The sequence below is a fragment of the Rhinolophus sinicus genome, chromosome 4 (genome assembly GCF_057876585.1).
Source record: "Rhinolophus sinicus isolate RSI-liver-muscle chromosome 4, RSI-T2T, whole genome shotgun sequence".
Classification (NCBI taxonomy): Eukaryota; Metazoa; Chordata; class Mammalia; order Chiroptera; family Rhinolophidae; genus Rhinolophus; species Rhinolophus sinicus.
Window position 1 is genome coordinate 67,999,774 of NC_142504.1, and position 18,961 is coordinate 68,018,734.

Consider the following 18,961-nt stretch of genomic DNA (forward strand, 5'->3'; position numbering starts at 1 on the left):
TCATTACCTAACACAATCATATAGCAAGAGAAATCATACTGTGCTTCCAGCAGGTATAAATTAGATTATAGCCTGTCATTGCCAGGTTACATACTTAACAAAATTCATTACAACATCCACTCCAATCCCCCTTCTGTTTTCCTCCTTCTCAGAGAAGTTTTTCTATTCTCAGCCTCCTTGTTCCTCACTCTGACATTGTGTGTCCTCTTTAAACTCTTTTTCTAGTCTTGCTGGGACTATGCAACTTTGTGGAAATTGGTCCCTTGTTACTTCCCTTTCACGCTTCTGTGGATTCCTTACCCATCGCCCTTCTCCCTGTGTCACTAGCAGCCCCCAATCCTTTCCTCAGCTGGTCCTGCAATATATGCCCACAGCCATGACTCACAATCTCTGAATGGGGTCCATGGCTACAATTTTAAAAGCAAATGTCAAGTAGATTTAGTAAATAAAGTACAGTTTTGTCTTCCTTAAATGACACCTAGATTAAAAAGGAAACAATAAATTTTACCAAAAGACTTATCTTTAAAAATATTATTGTACTCTGTTCACCTCTAACACTTCTTTATGCTTAAAAATCTTTAGTCTTCCCCTTAGGAAAATTCCACTGAATTTAAACTGAATTCATTACGTCTGTTCAAATTACTGCTAAAATGTAGAGCATACATAATTTGAAAGATTTATGTTCCTCTTCTAAATTGTACCATATATAGATATCAAGTGATACCTTTTAATTATGTATGCCTTTTAGATATAATAGAAAGCATTAAAATAATAAAGACTAATTTAGAAATTGTACAGTTTGTAAATGTTTTAACCTGCCATGTTTTTATCATTGGTGCTCTGGCTCCTCCTAATGGACAGTTTGCATTATTGCAGAACCACTTCAGCGATTGTTATATCTCATTGCATTATAGTCATATAATTTTCCCAAGGGATTTGAGGTGGCTTGATGAATACATACTTTACAATAAATTTTAAAAATATATAAATAGAAATTCATGAGTACAATGTACTCAACAACATCCTTCATGAAAGTAATAATGGATTCCACAAGAGTTTTCCCAAGGTCATTCCATGTTAGCTGAAGGCATGATATCAATGCGCCGTGAAGACAATTCCAGGAAGTCAAGACCATGGGCTTCTTTATCCAGCTCTCCTATGAACTGTTCTGACCTGGGGAATAATACTAAAGAAAGGAATAGAGACTGTGACTTTTGAAATCCGCACCACAGAATTTTTGATAAAGTTGAGCAGCAGATATTTGAAGCTTGTGTTCAATTTTAACAGCTTGGACTGTGGGTCATTTGTGTAGCTGATTAAGAGTAATCCATATGTTTTAAAAAGCACCAAGCAGATGGTTGGCCTGCCTTCATTTTTGTGAAAAATAAGCCTAATGAAAATGCTAGACTGAATGGATGAGCCAGCCAGCTTGTCCCATCCAGCATCATTCTTGGTATTCAGCTTATGCCTAATCACTTAATACTTCTATTGGCTTTTCTAAAACAGGCTGTGATAAGTTATTTTGGGATCAGTCATAGGAGAGATGGAGAAGAGACGTGACGAAAGAACCAATATTTAAAAGAACAGGGACTGCGTTAGTCACCTTCGTTTTGCTATTTCATTTACTCTTCACAACAATCCTGTCAGAGGCTGAGAGGGGTTAGGACCTTGCTGAAAGAAGATTTGTAGTTTTAGGTGTCACATTTATGTCTACAATCTATTTTGACTTAGTTTTTGTATAGGGTAAGAGTAATATATAATAGATTGAGGGTTTTTTTTTTGTTTTGTTTTTTTTTTGCATGTGGATATCTAATTGTTCCAGCACCATCTGACAAAAACAAAACAAAGACAAAACCCAAACAACAAACTATCTTTTCTTCATAGAATTGCTTCTTAACACATTTGTTGAAAATCGATTCACCAAACATATGTGGGCCTATTTCTTGACTCTATTCTGGTCCACTCATTTATATGTCTATCGTCAATTCACACTATGTCTTGATTACTGTAGATATACAGTTAAGTCTCGAAATCAGGTAGTATGAGTCTTCTAAATTTATTGTTCTTCAAAACTGCTTTGGAGACTCTAGTTCATTTGATTCTGCATACAAATTTTAAAAATCAGCTTGTTGGCTTCTACAAAAAGTCCTATAGAGATTTTTGGTTGGATTAGTGTTGACTCTATAGATAAGTCTGGGGAGAGTAAACATCTTAACAATACTGAGTCTTCCAATCCATGAAAACGTCATATATTTCTTTATTCAGGACTTGTTTGATTTCTTTCATCAGCATTTTGTAGACTTCAGCATACAGAACTTGTTTACATTTTGTTAGATTTGTACCTAAGAATTTCTTGGGTTTTGTGTGTTTGTGTGTATGTGCTAATTAAATATTACTATAAAAATTCAATCTCCAAATGTTTATTGCTAGTAAATACAAATGATTGATTTTTGTTTATTTTGTTTCTTGTGACCCAGCTAAACTCACTTATTAGTTCTAATAGTTTTGTTATAAATTCTTTGTGAATTTCTATGTAGACAATCATGCCATCTGTGAACAGAGACAATTTTATTTATTTATTTCCTTTTATTCCTTTTTCTTGCCTTATTGCAGGCTAGGACCTCTAGGATGATGTTAATTGAAGAAACAATTATCCTTGCCTTGTTCCTAATTTTAGAGAAAAAGCAATCAGTCTTTCATTATTAAGTATGAGGTTAGCTGTTGGATTTTTGTAGCAGACCTAGAGCAGGTTGAGAAAGTTCCCTATTTCTTTCTTTTTGAATGAGATTTGGCAGTTTGTATTTTTCAAGAACATTGTTCATTTTATCCAATTTGTTAAATTTATAGGCATAGAATAGTTTATGGTGTTTCATTATTTTCTTTTAATGTCTTAAGTGTTTGTAATGTTGTTTCCTCTTTAATTCCAGATGAGTAATTGTGTCTTCTTTCTATATTTCTTGATGAGTTTGTCTAGAAGGTTATCAGTTTGTTGATCTTTTCAAAGATATTTTTCCCCCATTTCTTTTTAATATTTTTTATTGTGGTAAAATATACACATCATAAAATTTACCATTTTAACCATTTTTAAGTGTATATTCACATTGTTGTGCAGTCATCACCACCATTCATTTCCAGAACTTTTTCATCTTTCCTAATTGAAACTCTGTACCCATTAAACAAAATCTCCCTCCCTCGCCCCCCAGCCCCTGGCTACCAGCATTGTACTTTCTGTCTCTGTTAAGGAACATGTTACTATATATTTAACACAAAAGGTTAGTAAATCTTCTCAAAGATGGTGAGAGAAGACAGCAAGGAGTCTAAAGACTTGGACTCTCATAGCTGTACAGCTTGCTGACTCTGCAGATTTGGACAAGTTCTTAATCTCCCTGAGACTCGTTTAAATAGATAATATACCTTCTACAAACAATTAGAGGAGGTATCTCTGAATCTTGGATAGAGTTGGAAGAGAATCTCTTGATTTTGGGAAAATGCTCTTGAGATGATAGGATTTCTGAATGTGTTTGTATAATAAAAGAAGATTTAATAAATAGTCATAGTCAACTTGAGAGTATTTTTTTAGACAAGGAGAATAATTAGAATATATATATATATATATAAATCAGTGATTGTTGTAAAAATGCAAATGATGAACTATGAGGTCTCAACTAATGCAGACAACTGGGGAGAAGATTCAATTTAATGGGGTTTGACGACCATTTGGATATAGAGGACAGAAAAGGACAGGTCTAGGATCACTTTCAAGTTTCAGAATTGGGTAACTAGTAAATGGCAGTTCCTTTCACTGAGATATGGAAAACAGGAGGACTAGTTGGAGGGAGCTGGCTCATAAATATTAGGTTGGTGCAAAAGTAATTGCAGTTTTTGCAATTATTTTTAACCTTTTAAACCTCAATTACTTGTGCACCAACCTAATAGAAGATAATATCAGTTTCAGTTAATGCTGATTTTTGAGGTGTGTGTGGCAAACAAAGGTGGAGGTGCCAGTAGGTGGCTTGATCTATGTATTTGGAGCTCACGAGTGGTCTGGGCTAGAGACTTGGAAGACCCTCGTATACAGGTGAAGCCATGGGTATGGGTGAGTTTATACACTGCAGAGGCTGAGGACAGAACCTTGAGTGAGGATGCTTCCAGCTGTTAGTAAGGACAATCCCAACTAAACGTGGGGTAAACTTAGCATCTCACATAGCAAATTACATAGTTAACTCAATCCTTCTAAAACGGGGTAACTTGGATTCTTTTGATTTTTCTCACCTACTTTCTTTGATATTTTGACTGTCCTTTTAGGCAGAATTCCTTTTCACTTACAAGATGACTGCTGCAGCTCCAAGCATCCCATGAAAATGATTAATTCCAGAGGCACCAGAGTACCGGTGTGTGTCTTTTTAGGAGTAAAACCCTTTCTCAGAAGCCACCTAGTTGACTTGAGCTCATGTTTGTTGGCAAGACGAGGGTCACATGCCTGTCTCCAAACAATCACCGTCAAATGGATGGCGTTATCATGGTGGGTGTACACCAGTCAGGATCTGCCCCCATGACTGCGGAGAGGTGCAGCCTCCCTGGAAGCACATGGCCATTCAATCCCTGAACAAAATGAGACACGTGAGGAAATGACTTGGATAGAAACCAATAGGATGTCCCCTCCCTGAGGAGCATCGCACCTAAGACAAGCAGAGGAAGAGATGCTTAGAAATATTCTGAGGACACTGACATTAGGGGCCACAGAAGCCAAGGAAGAAGAAAAAATTCTGAAAAGATAAAAGGATTACAAAAAAAATTAATTGGTGAAGTTGGATAAGGTCTGTAGTTTAGTTAATAGTGCTGTACTAACCAATTTCCTGGTTTTGATAATTGTACTATAGTTATGTAAGATACAATCATTAGGGGAAACTAGGAAAAGGGTATATGGTGACTGTACTATTTTGCAATTTCATGTCAGTCTAAAACTATTTAAAAATAAAAGTTTTTAAAAGTTCACAACAGTAACAACTTATTACTGAGTATTGGTTACGACAAGATTGCTACAGGAAGCTTACAGATACTCATGTAATCTCCACAACAACCCTATGAAGTAGCTAACATCTAATATCATCCCCATTTCTCAAACAAGGAAATTGAGGCACACAGAATTAAATTACCTACCAAACAATTACACAGCTGGGAAATGGTTAAGATTTAGGCTCACACAATTTGGCTTTAAAGACCACTGACCACTCTGCTGTACTATTGCTCAAGAAACAGTCTTATTTTAAGGTCCAGCTAGATGCTGAGGGTTAGTACAAGGTCCCTAGGCCCAAAAGGCTCTCTGGGTGTTCAGTGCTTTTGAGACATCAAACACGTTAAAGCTCACCCACTGGGTTTAGCACAAACAGAGCGTATTTTGCTGAGTTGTGGTTGGGAGCCAGGCAGCAGTGAATTGAGAAATGAACCTGAAGTGTGAGAGCAGATAGTGGGTGTGAATGGATCCTTCAAGACTAGAGACCTGTGGTGGGTTCCAGCGGAGGACAGAGGAGAGCTTTCCCAACATGTGGAAATCTGAGCTAATTTAGGTCCAGGGGTGAACTTGAACATACAGGAGATTGGGTGGACCACTCCTGGGGTCGTGAGCAAAGGCTTCCATTCAATGCACTTAGAGCACACATTCCCCTACAGTGTTCCCCGAAAATAAGACCGAATTGGAAAATAAGCCCTAGCATGATTTTTTAGGATGACATCTCCTGAACATAAGTCCTAATATGTCTTTTGGAGCAAAAATTAGTATAAGACCTGGTCTTATTTTCGGGGAAACACGGTAGGTGCCTGATGTTCTGTGCAGCCATCTGAGTGAGGGGCAGCAGGGCCTTGGGGAGACCACCTGTGTGGTAATATCCGATAGTCTTGTCCCAGGCTGGCAGAAGGCAGACTGAGCCAAATGGAAGTTGGCACAGTCGTCCTTGGGTTCATTTTCTTTATAAACCATTTTCCTACCTTATTTTCATGATTCCCTTTCAGGGACCCAATGACCTCTGCTCCCAGCTCTCTCCTGTCCAGTTCAAGGCATGATCTAATATCCAGTTATTTGTACTTGTGAATGACAGATTACAATTTGATGGGAATCCAAACTAACTAGTTACTTATACCGTTTCCCCGAAAATAAGAAAGACCTAGCTGGACAAATCAGCTCTAATGCATCTTTTGGAGCAAAAATTGATACAAGACCCGATCTTACTTTAATGTAAGACCGGGTATAAAATAATAATAATAATAATAATAATAATAATAATACCTGGTCTTATATTAATTTTTGCTCCAAAAGATTCATTCGAGCTGATTGTCCAATTAGGTCTTATTTTTGGGGAAACACGGTATTAAAATCTTTTGCTTCAAATTATGGAATGAAAAGCTGTTTTCTGAGTTAAAGAGTATTTCAACAAGTTGGGTAGAGATCCTTACTGGGCTAAGCAGCCCCTGAGGTAAATGTGAGCTTAACTAGCTGACCCTAAAGGTAAAGCTGATGGACTGATGGGTCTGAGACACACTGAGACAACAGTCTCTTCCTCAGAGCTTCAGAACTACAATCTGCCAGGTGAGGTAGCATCCTTTTGTCTTAAAAGAAACATGTTTCTCCTTGATATGAAGAAATGCATCCCATTTTGACCACGAGCATTTGTTGAACTTTATGTGGAGTGGCATCAGAAAGGTTTACAAATTTTTAAAGAAAGAGCTAGTGAAATTAGGGCGTCTATTGCTAACATTGCCCAGCAAGTTAAGCGCCCAGGCCCTGCAGTGGGTGGGGTAGCGGAGGTTAAATTCTCGCTGCGTTGGGAACTCCTGCTGTCTGAGCTGGGTGATGCCTCTGGGAGGGACTTCCCATCTCACTGGGCTTATGTGGTGATTTACCAACAGCAGATGCATTGGGGCTGGTTTACACTCTTCTCAGTTTGTCAAACAGGGTTATTATTTAAGTCTATGCAACAAAACGGCCTGGCTCATAAATGGATCAAACTCATCAGCTTACCCTTGCTAAAAATCTGAAAGCAGATTTTCAGGACCTTTTCAGTAATAACTGTAAATTTATTGGAATGAGACATGATTTAGGTTTTGTGTGTGTGTGTAGATAGTTCAACTACACTTCTAGTAGTTACTTTGTTTCTATCACGAGAACAGTTTTAATCAAACATTTACAAGAGGCAGCCAAGTGTTTGGGAAGCTATAACCCATTGGGGCAGCTAGCAATGCATGCTTTACTATGTAGTCTATTCTTTCCAGAGGGTCCCTTTGGTTTCTGAACACACTGTCACTCATTTCTGCCTTGCCACCAGTCAGTAGCCTACTCAATTCCTGAAGGCCAAGGAAGACTATTCCCCCACTTTCCACTGTCTCTGCACTGGCCTTGGCTTTGCCTCTTCTGCTCCCCAGGACTCAGTATCATCCTTTCATGACAGAATCTCTGTCTCGTACTCTAGCTATGGGTCTGTCTGTCTCTGGCACTTGAAGAATTCCTAAAGGGCAATAACCATTGCATTTATCTTTGAATGACTGTTGCATTTATCTTTGTCGTATCCCCTACAGCATCCAAGCACAGGGCCTTGCATACAGCAACCACGCAGTACATTTCAACTCTGTTGACTACAGTATTGCAACAAAGAACAGGCCCATACATCATGTCCTGACCCACCTGTAACTGCAGTCTGTGGGCCTAGTTACAACTTCCAGGCAATAAGTAATTTATATGACAAATACTTTCTCTCTCTCTGGTAATGTATGTCACTTATGAAAAAAAAAAAACATACCCAGCTAATTTTAGGTAGTTTGTTTTACAGCTAGAGACAAACAAGACCAATCTCTTTGTTGTGCCATCAACTTATAGTCACCTGTTTCAAAATTCAAAACTGCCTACAAACTTGAAATAGCACTTCAAGATCCTGAAAGTAAAAAGAGGAAGGGATGGAGATTTGTACATACAGAATAACCCTGTTATTTCCTTATTGCTTTCAAAGTAATTCAATCCACAATTAATTCTCCAAGAAGGTGAACTCCAACAAAGTTTAACATCAAGTTCACAGACTGGAAATATGACTTTTGGCCGTAACGAATAGACAGATCCTAGAGTCTTCAAGATTTTCATTTGTACTTTTTTGGATTTTGTTCCTCTCCATCTACATGGATAAGTCAACATTTATTTAATACCCATCTCTACTCATCTCAGTTTCTGTGAGAATCAAATGAGACACTAATCTAAGACCATGAGCTATAAAAACAATGTATTATTTACAACTGCTTAATAAAGGAGAGTTTCCTTTAAAAACTGAAACTGAGTTTCAGCTTATCACATGATGGCCTATTGGGCCATGATGTGAGCAAGACAGGCCACCAGTCATGAGATCACCCACAAAACGGATATTAAATAACCAGCCCCTAAAATATTGTGGAGGATAATAGTATAGAAACCATTTAAGTCTTAGTCCTACTGTCACAAAATCCTACTTATTGGAGGAAAAAACCCTACAAGTATACTGGGAAACCAGAGAACAAATGTGTAATCAAACTCAAGAGCTATAAACCACAGTAAGACTTCTTGCAAAGTCCTGCATTTAACCCCAAAACTACTCTACTGAACAAGAATGGTGCTTTTGTTAGTACTATAGCTGACAGGCACAAATGCAGGAGCTAAGATTGAGTTGTAAATACAAAACAGACCACAGATTACTGCTTTAACCACAAATGCCCATGGCAAACATTTTTTTCTTAAACTCATCTTTCAGGATCTGTTTCCTGAGACCACTCCTGAAACCAAGTACTCTAGCAGTCAGGAAGAGACACCAAGGAGGCATCTTTAAACAAAGGGATTTAATACAGGGAACTAGCCAGAATTGTTAAAATGCTAAACTGACAAAGAGGTAACTCAATGACCAATAACCGAAGGAAGCAACTGCAACTCCCAGGCTGAAGGAGCAAAGGGAGATCAGGTGTTGCCAAAACTTAGCTCAGAGGAAGGATCCCACAGGCTGGCCTGAGCTTCTGGGGTGTGTGGCAGCGCAGGTGCTCAGGCGCTGAGCAGCAGGACTTGCTGGGTTCAGGACATAGTAGGGCAGCCTAGCAGGTGCTGGGATGCATAGTAGGGCAGCCTAGCAGGTGCTGGGATGCATAGTAGGGCAGCCTAGCAGGTGCTGGGATGCATAGTAGGGCAGCCTAGCAGGTGCTGGGATGCATAGTAGGGCAGCCTAGCAGGCCTGGGGGTATGGCCTGGCAGGCAGGACGGTGGGCAGCCCCAGTGCTCTGGTACCGCCAGTGGGGTGCAACAAGGCTGCAGCTGGGCGGCCACAAGAAGTTGGAAGCTAAAGCCGACTGTTAGGTGTTACCACAGGGGGCAGAGAGGAACGGAAACATGGCCAGTAAACCCCTTCCTTTCTTCTTGCAAGTCCCTCAAGTTTCTCCTATCAGCAGGTTTAACGGGAAGAGCAGGAGGGTCTAGCAAATCCTTTAGAGTCCCAGCCCAAGGGGCAGAGCACAGTCAATGGGTGTGGAGGAAAGATAATAGGTAAATTGTTAGCCCAATCCATAACTGTTGGATGACAAATGGTACTTACATCAGAAATTTTGTGCTTGCTCTGGCAGCACGTGTACTAAACAGAAAAATTTCTTGACATGATATATATTTAGCCATTTTAAAATGCAGTTCAGGAGCATTAAGTACTCATACCTTGCTATTATTGTGCAACCATCACCACTATCCAGGTCCAGAACTTTTCCATCTTCCCTAACTAAATCTCTGTCCCAATTAAACACTAATTCCCCACTTCCCCCACCCTCCTGGACCTGGCAACCACCATTTTTTTCAGTCTCTATCTCTATGAATTTGACTACTCTAGGTTCTTCATATAAGTGGAATCAGAGTATTTGTCCTTTTGTGACGGCCTATTTCACTTAACATGGTAAGGTTCATTCTGTTGTAGCATCTCCTTTTTATGGCTGAATAATATTCCATTGTTTGAACATATCACTTATTTATCCATTGATCTATTGATGGCCATTTTGGTATGTTTCCACTTTTTGCCTATTGTGAATAATGCTGTAATGAACACTGGTGTATAAGTATCTCTTTGCGTCCCTGCTTTCAATTTTTTTGGGCAAATATACCCAGAAGCAGATTTGCTGGGTGATATTGTCTTCTGTTTAACTTTTTGAGAAACTACCAAGTTATTTTTTCCACAGCAAAAGACACTGTATTTTTCTTGTCTGAAACAGTCAAAAGATTAAGAGGTGGCGTTTATGAAGAATGTTGTCAGTTATTCAGTTTATAATTACACAAACAAGTGTGGCAACTCAACTGTCATTCATAAATACAAAATTTTATTTGCACTTCATTAGTGTAGAAAGACCACAATGCTTTTCATATCACAACACTCAAGACACGCCAAGTTATTCAAATACGTAATTACTTATTTATCTTGACTAAACAAAACAGTGCAGTTTAATAAAAGATATACCAAAGATAGAGTTCACAAATTCATTATCAGACCAAAAGAAAAATTTGAACACAGTCTAGGCTTAATAGGAGGAATAAGCTTCATCATAAAGGGGAGAAGATTTATCATTACAAAGATATAGAATGTTTAGGCAAATACATGAATGTTCTTTGATATAGTAAAATGTATCTATTTAAAATTCCTTTAAACAGGATTTGTTTAGGACAGCAGCGTTGTTTTAAAATCTTCCACTATAGTTCCAAAACCATTTCTTTGTTTATTGAATCTTTCAGTTCTTAAAAGCATAAGGTATGTCCATTTGGAAACCATGAGAGAGACCCTGTGGCCTCAGGACCAAGTCAAATCCTATCCTCTAACCAGGAATATCCTACCATTACATAACATTAATAAATAACCTTCAATGACGGCTACGAATGGAGCTTTGCTTTGTGGCAGAAACACTCCGATACTTCAAAGATGCTACAGCTGGGGGGAAGGTCTTGTAAATAAAGAAAAACAGCACTTAAGATAGTATTTTCCCCCAAAAGTCTTCAGTTTTACAAATTTTCTTTAAAACAGTAAGCAAAGCACCACAATCTTTCTTATCAGAATATCTTCTGTCCTCGTAATATAATTAACAAGGACATTTATTTCAAGAAACATTATACCTTTCATTTCTCCCATTCTTCATATTAGAAGTACTATGTTTCCCAGTGTATGTACACTAGACACTGGGATAATGAATGAAATATAATAATTTGGAGGGAAATATGTAATTTATAACCAAAACTTACCCAGGATTGCTTATTTGCATATTTACAAGTTAGTGTATAGCTCTGACTTGGATTACAAAGTGCGAAAGGAAATTGTCAAAATGATTGTAGTGCATAATAGAACATTTTCCCCTTTCCAGGAATTATTTCCACTTTGTCTTCAAAGTAGCGAATCAACAGCATCGGACGTGTGGTCTTGGCGGAGGCAATTCTGGTGGAATCTCAGGTTCTGGTTGTAATGAGAGGATACTATTGGACAACTCATTCCTTAAGATATCCAGGGGCATCTTCAGGATAAACAAAAGACAAATACATTTTAACAATACAATGTATACATCAGTACTTTGCAAATCCTACAATTACATAAGAACAAAGCATTTTTATATAAAGCTCTCCAATCATCAAAGTTTAATTAGACATTCAAATATTGAGCCAAAAGACAAAAACCAGGTTCAAGGTGCATCATGTTACAACACAAACACTGTCCAGCCTACTTCATACCCTGTGGTGGAAGAGACAAGATGGACCTCAAACATGTACTTTCATAACCAACTATAATGGAAACTTAGTGCATTAACAAATGAAAAAACTGTTCTGCATTCTCAGGGGTTACATGATTACTAAAGAAAGAAAGAAACTCTCTTGGCAAGTATATAAACAACCATTTTATTAGAAGCTTCTGAATTATGTTTGAACTGAGCAGATCATATGTCATAATAACAAAGTTCTTAGTAAAAAAATCTCCAAATGTAAGCCTAAAGATGCCTGAAGAAATCGCTGCTGTAGCAATTTTCCTGGCACTTAGCATGATGGGAAGGCCTTGGCAATGGAATCAGGCTCCCACTAGAGACAAGAGCACCAAGTGAGGCAAGAACCAGGGGCTTCTCAGCTAAGATACCTGCACATTCCACTAGGTCTTCACCATCTGTATCTAACTTAATCCTTGTGGGAAAACAGGAGAAAAGGAAAAGTAAATGTCAAATAAACATGGCACATTGTACTGGCTTCAGTCACTCCACCAAAATGTACATAAGGCTCAGCAAATATATTGACATCAATACCAAGGACACTAAAAACTACTGGCAGGGAAATAGCTACCACTAACAGCAAGCTGGAGGCTTCTGGCAGAGCGGACAACTTCACCTGGTTCTTAAGGCTGAGAGAAACTACGGTACTTCCCTTTCAAAATAAAAAAATTCGCAACCAAGAAATAAACAATAAAAAAAAATTAAAAGGTTTCAGATGAAATACTTTCATGATTTAGATGATTATTATTTTTTACCTTCTTCAGAATGTCATCAACAAGTTTCAGAAATATTTCATCCACATTGAAGTTATCCTTGGCACTTGCTTCACAGAACCGCATCCCAGTAATCTGTTGTGCAAACTAAGACAAAAAATTATTTTTTCTCTGTGTGTGGTGCAATGTAATCTAACATACGAGCATGAGGCCTATGACAGGGGGAAGCACACCTTTAGGGCTTCAGCTTTAAGGAAAGGGGTGGACTAAAGGTTTGTAAAGTGCTGCTGACACTCAACCATAAAGTTCACAAGTACGGCAAATTCATACATTATAAGTAAATAACAAAACATATCCCAACGGTGATACTGAGACCTTCAAGTTAAATTACGTGCCCAAGTTTCTAAAACTAACGTATCTGACATTTAAAATGTGAATATCACTGCTTCCCCAAGTAAGGTTAAAATACATTAGAGTAAGAGAAAACCATAAAAGCAATTTTACACTTTAAAAAAATGTTTCTCTGTATAAAATGTCAGGTTAGATAACAATGCAGCATATACTAAACATGGTTTTCTGCTTCCATTTCAAAATGAATTTAAGGGAGCAGAAAGTTGAAAAGAGCGAACATATGAGAAGGACGTGATTAAGTGATAAATGTATAATTATTTTACGATTTAAAAAATAAGTAATTTGTTATAAGAAAGCGTATCCACTGATAAATGTACAAAGTGTGGGAACTGTGATTTCTCTCTTCTGCTCCCCTTATTTCTCTCACCTTTTCACCTTGCTGTCTGGTGATTTCTCTGTCAGTTTCACAGTCCAACTTATTTCCAACTAAGAGAAGTTCTGCATCTTCTGAAGCATACTGTGGAATTAAAAAAAAAAGCTGCATTTCACACAATGGGATTTATAGATGATGTAATACAGAATTGTACACCTGAAATCTATGTAATTTTACTAACAATTGTCACCCCAATAAATTTAATTAAAAAAAAAAAGCTGCATTTCAAAGACGGGCCTTGTCATATGGGGACAGGAAATGTAAACCAATCCAATTATTTTTCACTCATTTGTTCATTCACTCCACAAATCTTTGAGCATCCCCCTGTCCCAGGCAGGACTGGTTATTGTGTATATGACAGGTCTTACAGGACTCACAACATTTTAGAAAGCAACATGGTAAAAGGCACTACAAACCAGTGTGCTTAGTCCTTGACCAATAATTCCTTAGAATCTACCCTAAGGAAGTGATTCAAATACAGGCAAAGCCCTATACTTAAAATGATCATCAATCAAAACACCTAAAAGTCCAACAAAACAGGTAAAGAATGAAATAAGTTAAGGTACATAAAAGAATGCAGCCATAAACAAAACAAAACAAAACATGCTTTGGAGAACACTGAATGACACAGGAAGGCCTTCATGATAGAATATTTAGTGATATAAGCAGGCTGTAACACTAAATGGAGTAGGAAGCCAATTTGATTTTTCAGGACGGCAGAATTACAGATTTTAAAAATTTAGTTGTGTGCTTTTCTTGATTTTCCAAATTTTCTGTAATAAGGAGGCAGCATTAATTTTATAATCAGGAAAAGAGTCAAGCTACATTTCTAAGTTTTAAAATACAGGCACAATAGAATTTCTCTTTAAAAAGGTTAAAATCTCTTGAATAACTCATTTGATATTACGTATTCCAAAACATTACTTGAGATAGCCTGCAGCAAAAAGCATCTGAATGGCATGACCTTGGCCAAGTTATTCAGGGTCTTGGTCTCCTTATCAGTAATGTACAGGTGAGAGTAATAGACTGGTGTGGAGTAAGTATAGTGCCTGGTGCACAGTGAGCACTCAAGAAATGACAGTACTTCCTCAAAAACAGATAAAACGCAAGAGTCAAGTATGAAAGGGAGGAGAACACTAAACCTCAACAGGTTCACAAACTGAAGTACCTAATAGGGCCCCGAGGATTAAGGTCATTGTTTTCGGTTTTAAATTCGTTCCATTCTGAAAATTTTAACCAGCAATGAGGATTGCCCTTTCTAATTTCCTTAGTACACTCTATGGCTTTAGCATGGGAGGAATCACTCCAGGAACACGCCATCGCAAAGCCCAGAGCCCGGGCATGATGGACCGCTGAATGGGTCCTAAGGCGGGCTCTGCCCTCAGCCTGCTCCCGCTCATCTATGTCCCTTGTCCCTAACACATTTGAAAGAGGCACAAAACACGTTGATAACAGGCTTGGTAAAACTAGCAAATAAACATTCTCCAACATTATCTAACACATGGGTTTAATACAATTTGCAAACAAAAATCCAATTTATAATATATTAAATATGCTTGCTATGCAAAGGAACTAAACATCAAATTTTGTATAAAGGAAAGAAAACTCTCAAAATATCGTCACTGTATACATACCACCACATCTCACCCTCAACTGCTGTCTTCTAAATGTGCACAGGTTATCTATATATAGTCGGTCATAAGCCAAAGGGTAAAAATCTTCTCCTGTTTGAAATGAACTAAAGGACATCGACAATTGTAAGGGAAGATGTCCAGTGAATGGCTGAGGTCCTTGTAGTGTCCACAGGCCCCATGGAGAAGGCCATCTCCTCGAGGCTGTTACTCTGTGGACACTCACAAAATGCATGTCCAAGTGAACTTTCTGCAGAAACAGGAACGTCCGGCACCCAAATCCATGGAAGCAGCGCGATAGAGCGGAATGAACATGTCTGGGCTTTAAAGTCAGACAGCCCATGGTACCAGAATCAAAATCCTGATTTTATTCTTTATAAGCTGGTTTGGGGTAACAGGAATATACACCTACTTTGACTGTTGTAATATGGATTAAATGATGTTTAGTATGTAAAAGCAAGCTTCATAAACACATTTTCTCCTTCCTTTTATAAGGAAACACCCAGAGAGTTCACACCTGAGTAGAAAATGCAACACCTACCTTATCAATCATCTTCATCCATTTTGGCAAATCATCAAATGTCTCCTTCTTAGTAATATCATATACTAATATGATCCCCTTGGCACTTCTATAATAAGCTGAGGTAATGCTGTTGAATCTCTCCTGACCTGCTGTGTCCCTAAGAAACAGCAGCAAAAAAATCAGTTCTCCAACAATAACCATAGTAAGCAACTCCACATTCCAATGCAAACAGGGACGGTGGCCCCACCAGGCTACTTCCTTCAAGTTCCCAGGCAATTTCTCATGTCTGCATATTCATTATCAGTGGGGACAGATTTTCTGAGCTAGTTAAACCCTTAAACAAAAAAACGTAAAGTCCCAATTTCTTTCAAACCAATATATTGAAAATAAGAAAATGAGAATTTTTCATGACAAAAAGTCATAAAAGGGGGAATAAGGTAGATCCCACAAAATTAAAAGATGCTAAAATTCTGTACATAGCAGAATCTTAATTTTTTCAAATGAAATGTTTTTCCAATGTGAAAACTCATACAGAAATATCATTAAGCATAAAAGTAAGTTTTGATTTCTTAACTTGTACCTAAGTGGCCCACTTAAGTGAACAGTAGCGTTGTAATGAATTTTTTGACATTGTAGAGTAAAATTATACAAGTATAAGGTAATTATTACCATAAACTACATAAGTGCACTTGACCACACTTTTCTCCTCCACAAAACCATAAACTTTGTTCTAGAAGGCTCTAAGTCCCCAATTTACTACACTGTGAGGAAAATTGTTATGAAAGAATACCATGTTTCCCCGAAAATAAGACCTAGCCAGACCATCAGCTCTAATGTGTCTTTTGGAGCAAAAATTAATATAAGACCCAGTATTGTATTACATATTATATTACCCAGTCTCATATTATAGTAAAATAAGACCGGGTCTTATATTAATTTTTGCTCCAAAAGACGCATTAAAACTGATGGTCCAGATCGATCTTATTTTCGGGGAAACATGATAAGAGGAACAGCAAAGAGGAACAAAGAATCAGGTAGTGGGCTGATGCTAAACTGTTCTATTTTTAAATCATAAAGTATTATGCTCCAGTTGGTTTTTCTGGGTATTTTGCTTCTATAAAATGGTGTATTAACAGACATGTATGTTATTTCCCTAATTTCCTCAAAAACACTGACTCAAATCCTATCTGGGGGTGGACAAGAGCAGTTTCTGGTAAGTTCTGCTCCAGTAAGCGGGGCCAGGGCAGTGTCCTTAAGACTCCCAAGTATCTATTGGACTGTTCTTGCTTCTTTGGAGAACTCAATCTTTCTGAACTGAGCTGTTTCCTGATGTTAAAAAAGGTGGAAAGTGTAACACCCTCTATGAAAGGGCAGTTATTAACAAAGAAAAATGTATGGACAATAATTTAAACCCACAACTCTCCTTTAACCAACCTCAATAGCTAATATGTGATTTTGTTGGTAAGAATCCTCCACTATAGAATTGGTCTTGTTATTTTCTTAATTCTTCTAGAAATCTAAGAACTTCTTCTCCAGGGGGAGGTCACCATTTCAGCATGAAGAGTGACATAAGCACACGAATAGTATTCAGAAGCTGGCTGAGACCTATTTTCTCCATCTAATAAGCCAAGAAACTGCTTGAGACAAATGAGGCTCAACAGAGCAGGGCTTCTGATCAGGAAAACAATTTCTTGAAAGATGATCTATAATTTAGCTTTTCCCAAAAACTGTAACTCCTGGAATACTCCCAGGAGCTATGGTGAGTCATGGTGAAGTAAGCTAGGGGCAATGGAATAGCAAAAATAAGGTTCCTCACTGCAAGGTTATTCAAAGCCTATAGCAGAATATCATGAGTTTCCAAAAGGGGGACACAGTGTGCAACGTTTTCCAAATGCCACTTGCCTTGAGGTATACCGTGTGGGACTGTGTCTTTAAAACAATCTTTGGCAATGGCGCTATACTTTATGGCTTCATTCAGATTGGACTTGCCATCAATTAGTTCACATTACTGACATTATGCCAAACAAACAAGAAAGCTCCTTGGTAAGTTCATTTTCACATAAAAGGAAAACCATTTGCTTTGTTCCAGAGGATGTAAGAATCCCCTGCTGCCCTCAACTGGAAGGGCCAGGAGGGCCAAGGCTGGTCTGCTTTTCCCCACCAGGGTCCAGCAGTGTAACTGGCCCAGAGCAGGCCATCAATAAACATGTGCAGAACAAAAAGCTACATGTTTAAAATGTAGAAAGTTAATGCCACTTCGAGGCAAAATAAACTTTATTTTTTGACTCGGAACTGCCAAAGAATTGGAAAACTGAATATGATAGATGGGGACTGAATTCTTCAGGATTTCTAAAAACAACTTAAAGGTCACACTAATAAGCACCTTCAAGAGAGGTGCGCAAGATTCAATACGATTTCATTTACATCAGGAATCAATGAATAAAATTATTTCTGGAGGCATAATTAATATTTTCAAACCAATAAAGAGTTAAATCTTTCAGAGTACGGTTTGCCATCCTATCTCAAGTTGTGGCTTGTTCACATTAGGATTTGATCAAATATTTTTAATGTTTTAAAAAATATTTGAATACTATCAAGAACATCTCACACTCGTTTCTTTAAAAAGCAAAAATAATACATTTTTCTATTCTAAAATCTGTGGTTAGCACAATATAGCTACACAAATTTAAACAGCAATCAGATGTAAGATCTTCATTGAGCATTTTGGGAATTACGTGCTTTAATAAATCTTTATTCCAAGTAAAATTAAGCTTCACATTCATTTCTATACACATTCAACGAATTAGAATCCAGAAATTAGGGGCTCAGGAACAGAGAAATTAGAGATAACAGAAGTGTTTGAAAAATTTTTATTTTACTGTGGAAAGATACATGAGATCTACCCTCTTGAGAGATTTTTACGTGTAAAATACACTATTATTATCTATAGGCACAATGTTGTACAGATCTCTAAAGTAGTTTTAATAAAAATCCAACAATCAAAGGCATTTTTGATATAGTTAAAAAAAAACCTGTTGCATGAATAGCATACTTAGGGATCTTAGAAACATTAAGAAGTTAGCTGTCTCTGTTGGCTTAAGTCAGACACACAAAAAAAGACCTCGAAATGCAAAATCTGAGGCAATCATTCCAACACAAATAAATGAGCAAATTAATTTATAAAAATCCCAATGAGGAAACATAAACTAGTTCACTACTCTCCATTTAAGGCCATTCCTTAAATTCCATCTTCTTGTGCCTGAATCTGAATGCTTGAGCTATAAAAGCATCTTCCTTTGAGAGACTATGCCATATTCCCAAAATATTTGGGTTGTGAAAATTTTTATTTTCTATTTCTCTCAGCAGCTTCTTGACTTGATTTATTTTCCCTACTAAATTATCTGCTATCATATGTGGTCAACAGGATAAATGAAATGTTGATAAGTTCAATAAGTATTTATTAAATACCTACTATATGCCAGTACCATATAAATCCCATACAAGTCTCCACTTTTCAAAAATTTAGATGATAAGTACCAATCTT

The 18,961-nt window shown here is 37.6% G+C and overlaps 1 protein-coding gene across 2 annotated transcripts in view; it reads right to left on the minus strand.

The window, feature by feature from the left end:
• Window positions 1–10,328: 10,328 nt before the first annotated feature.
• The window catches only part of RAB12 (RAB12, member RAS oncogene family), a 31,209-nt gene continuing 22,576 nt past the window's right edge, over window positions 10,329–18,961 (minus strand). Inside the window, exons 3-6 of one of the 2 annotated variants that reach the window (XM_019755759.3) lie at window positions 15,436–15,574; window positions 13,258–13,347; window positions 12,522–12,614; window positions 10,329–11,526 (exon numbers count right to left, since the gene is read on the minus strand). In XM_019755759.3, coding sequence (XP_019611318.2) covers window positions 11,413–11,526; window positions 12,522–12,614; window positions 13,258–13,347; window positions 15,436–15,574 — 436 coding nt within the window. In that variant the 3' untranslated portion in view covers window positions 10,329–11,412. Of the gene's footprint in view, window positions 11,527–12,521; window positions 12,627–13,257; window positions 13,348–15,435; window positions 15,575–18,961 lie in introns of both variants that reach the window. The other variant, XM_019755758.3, reaches the window with a different exon arrangement.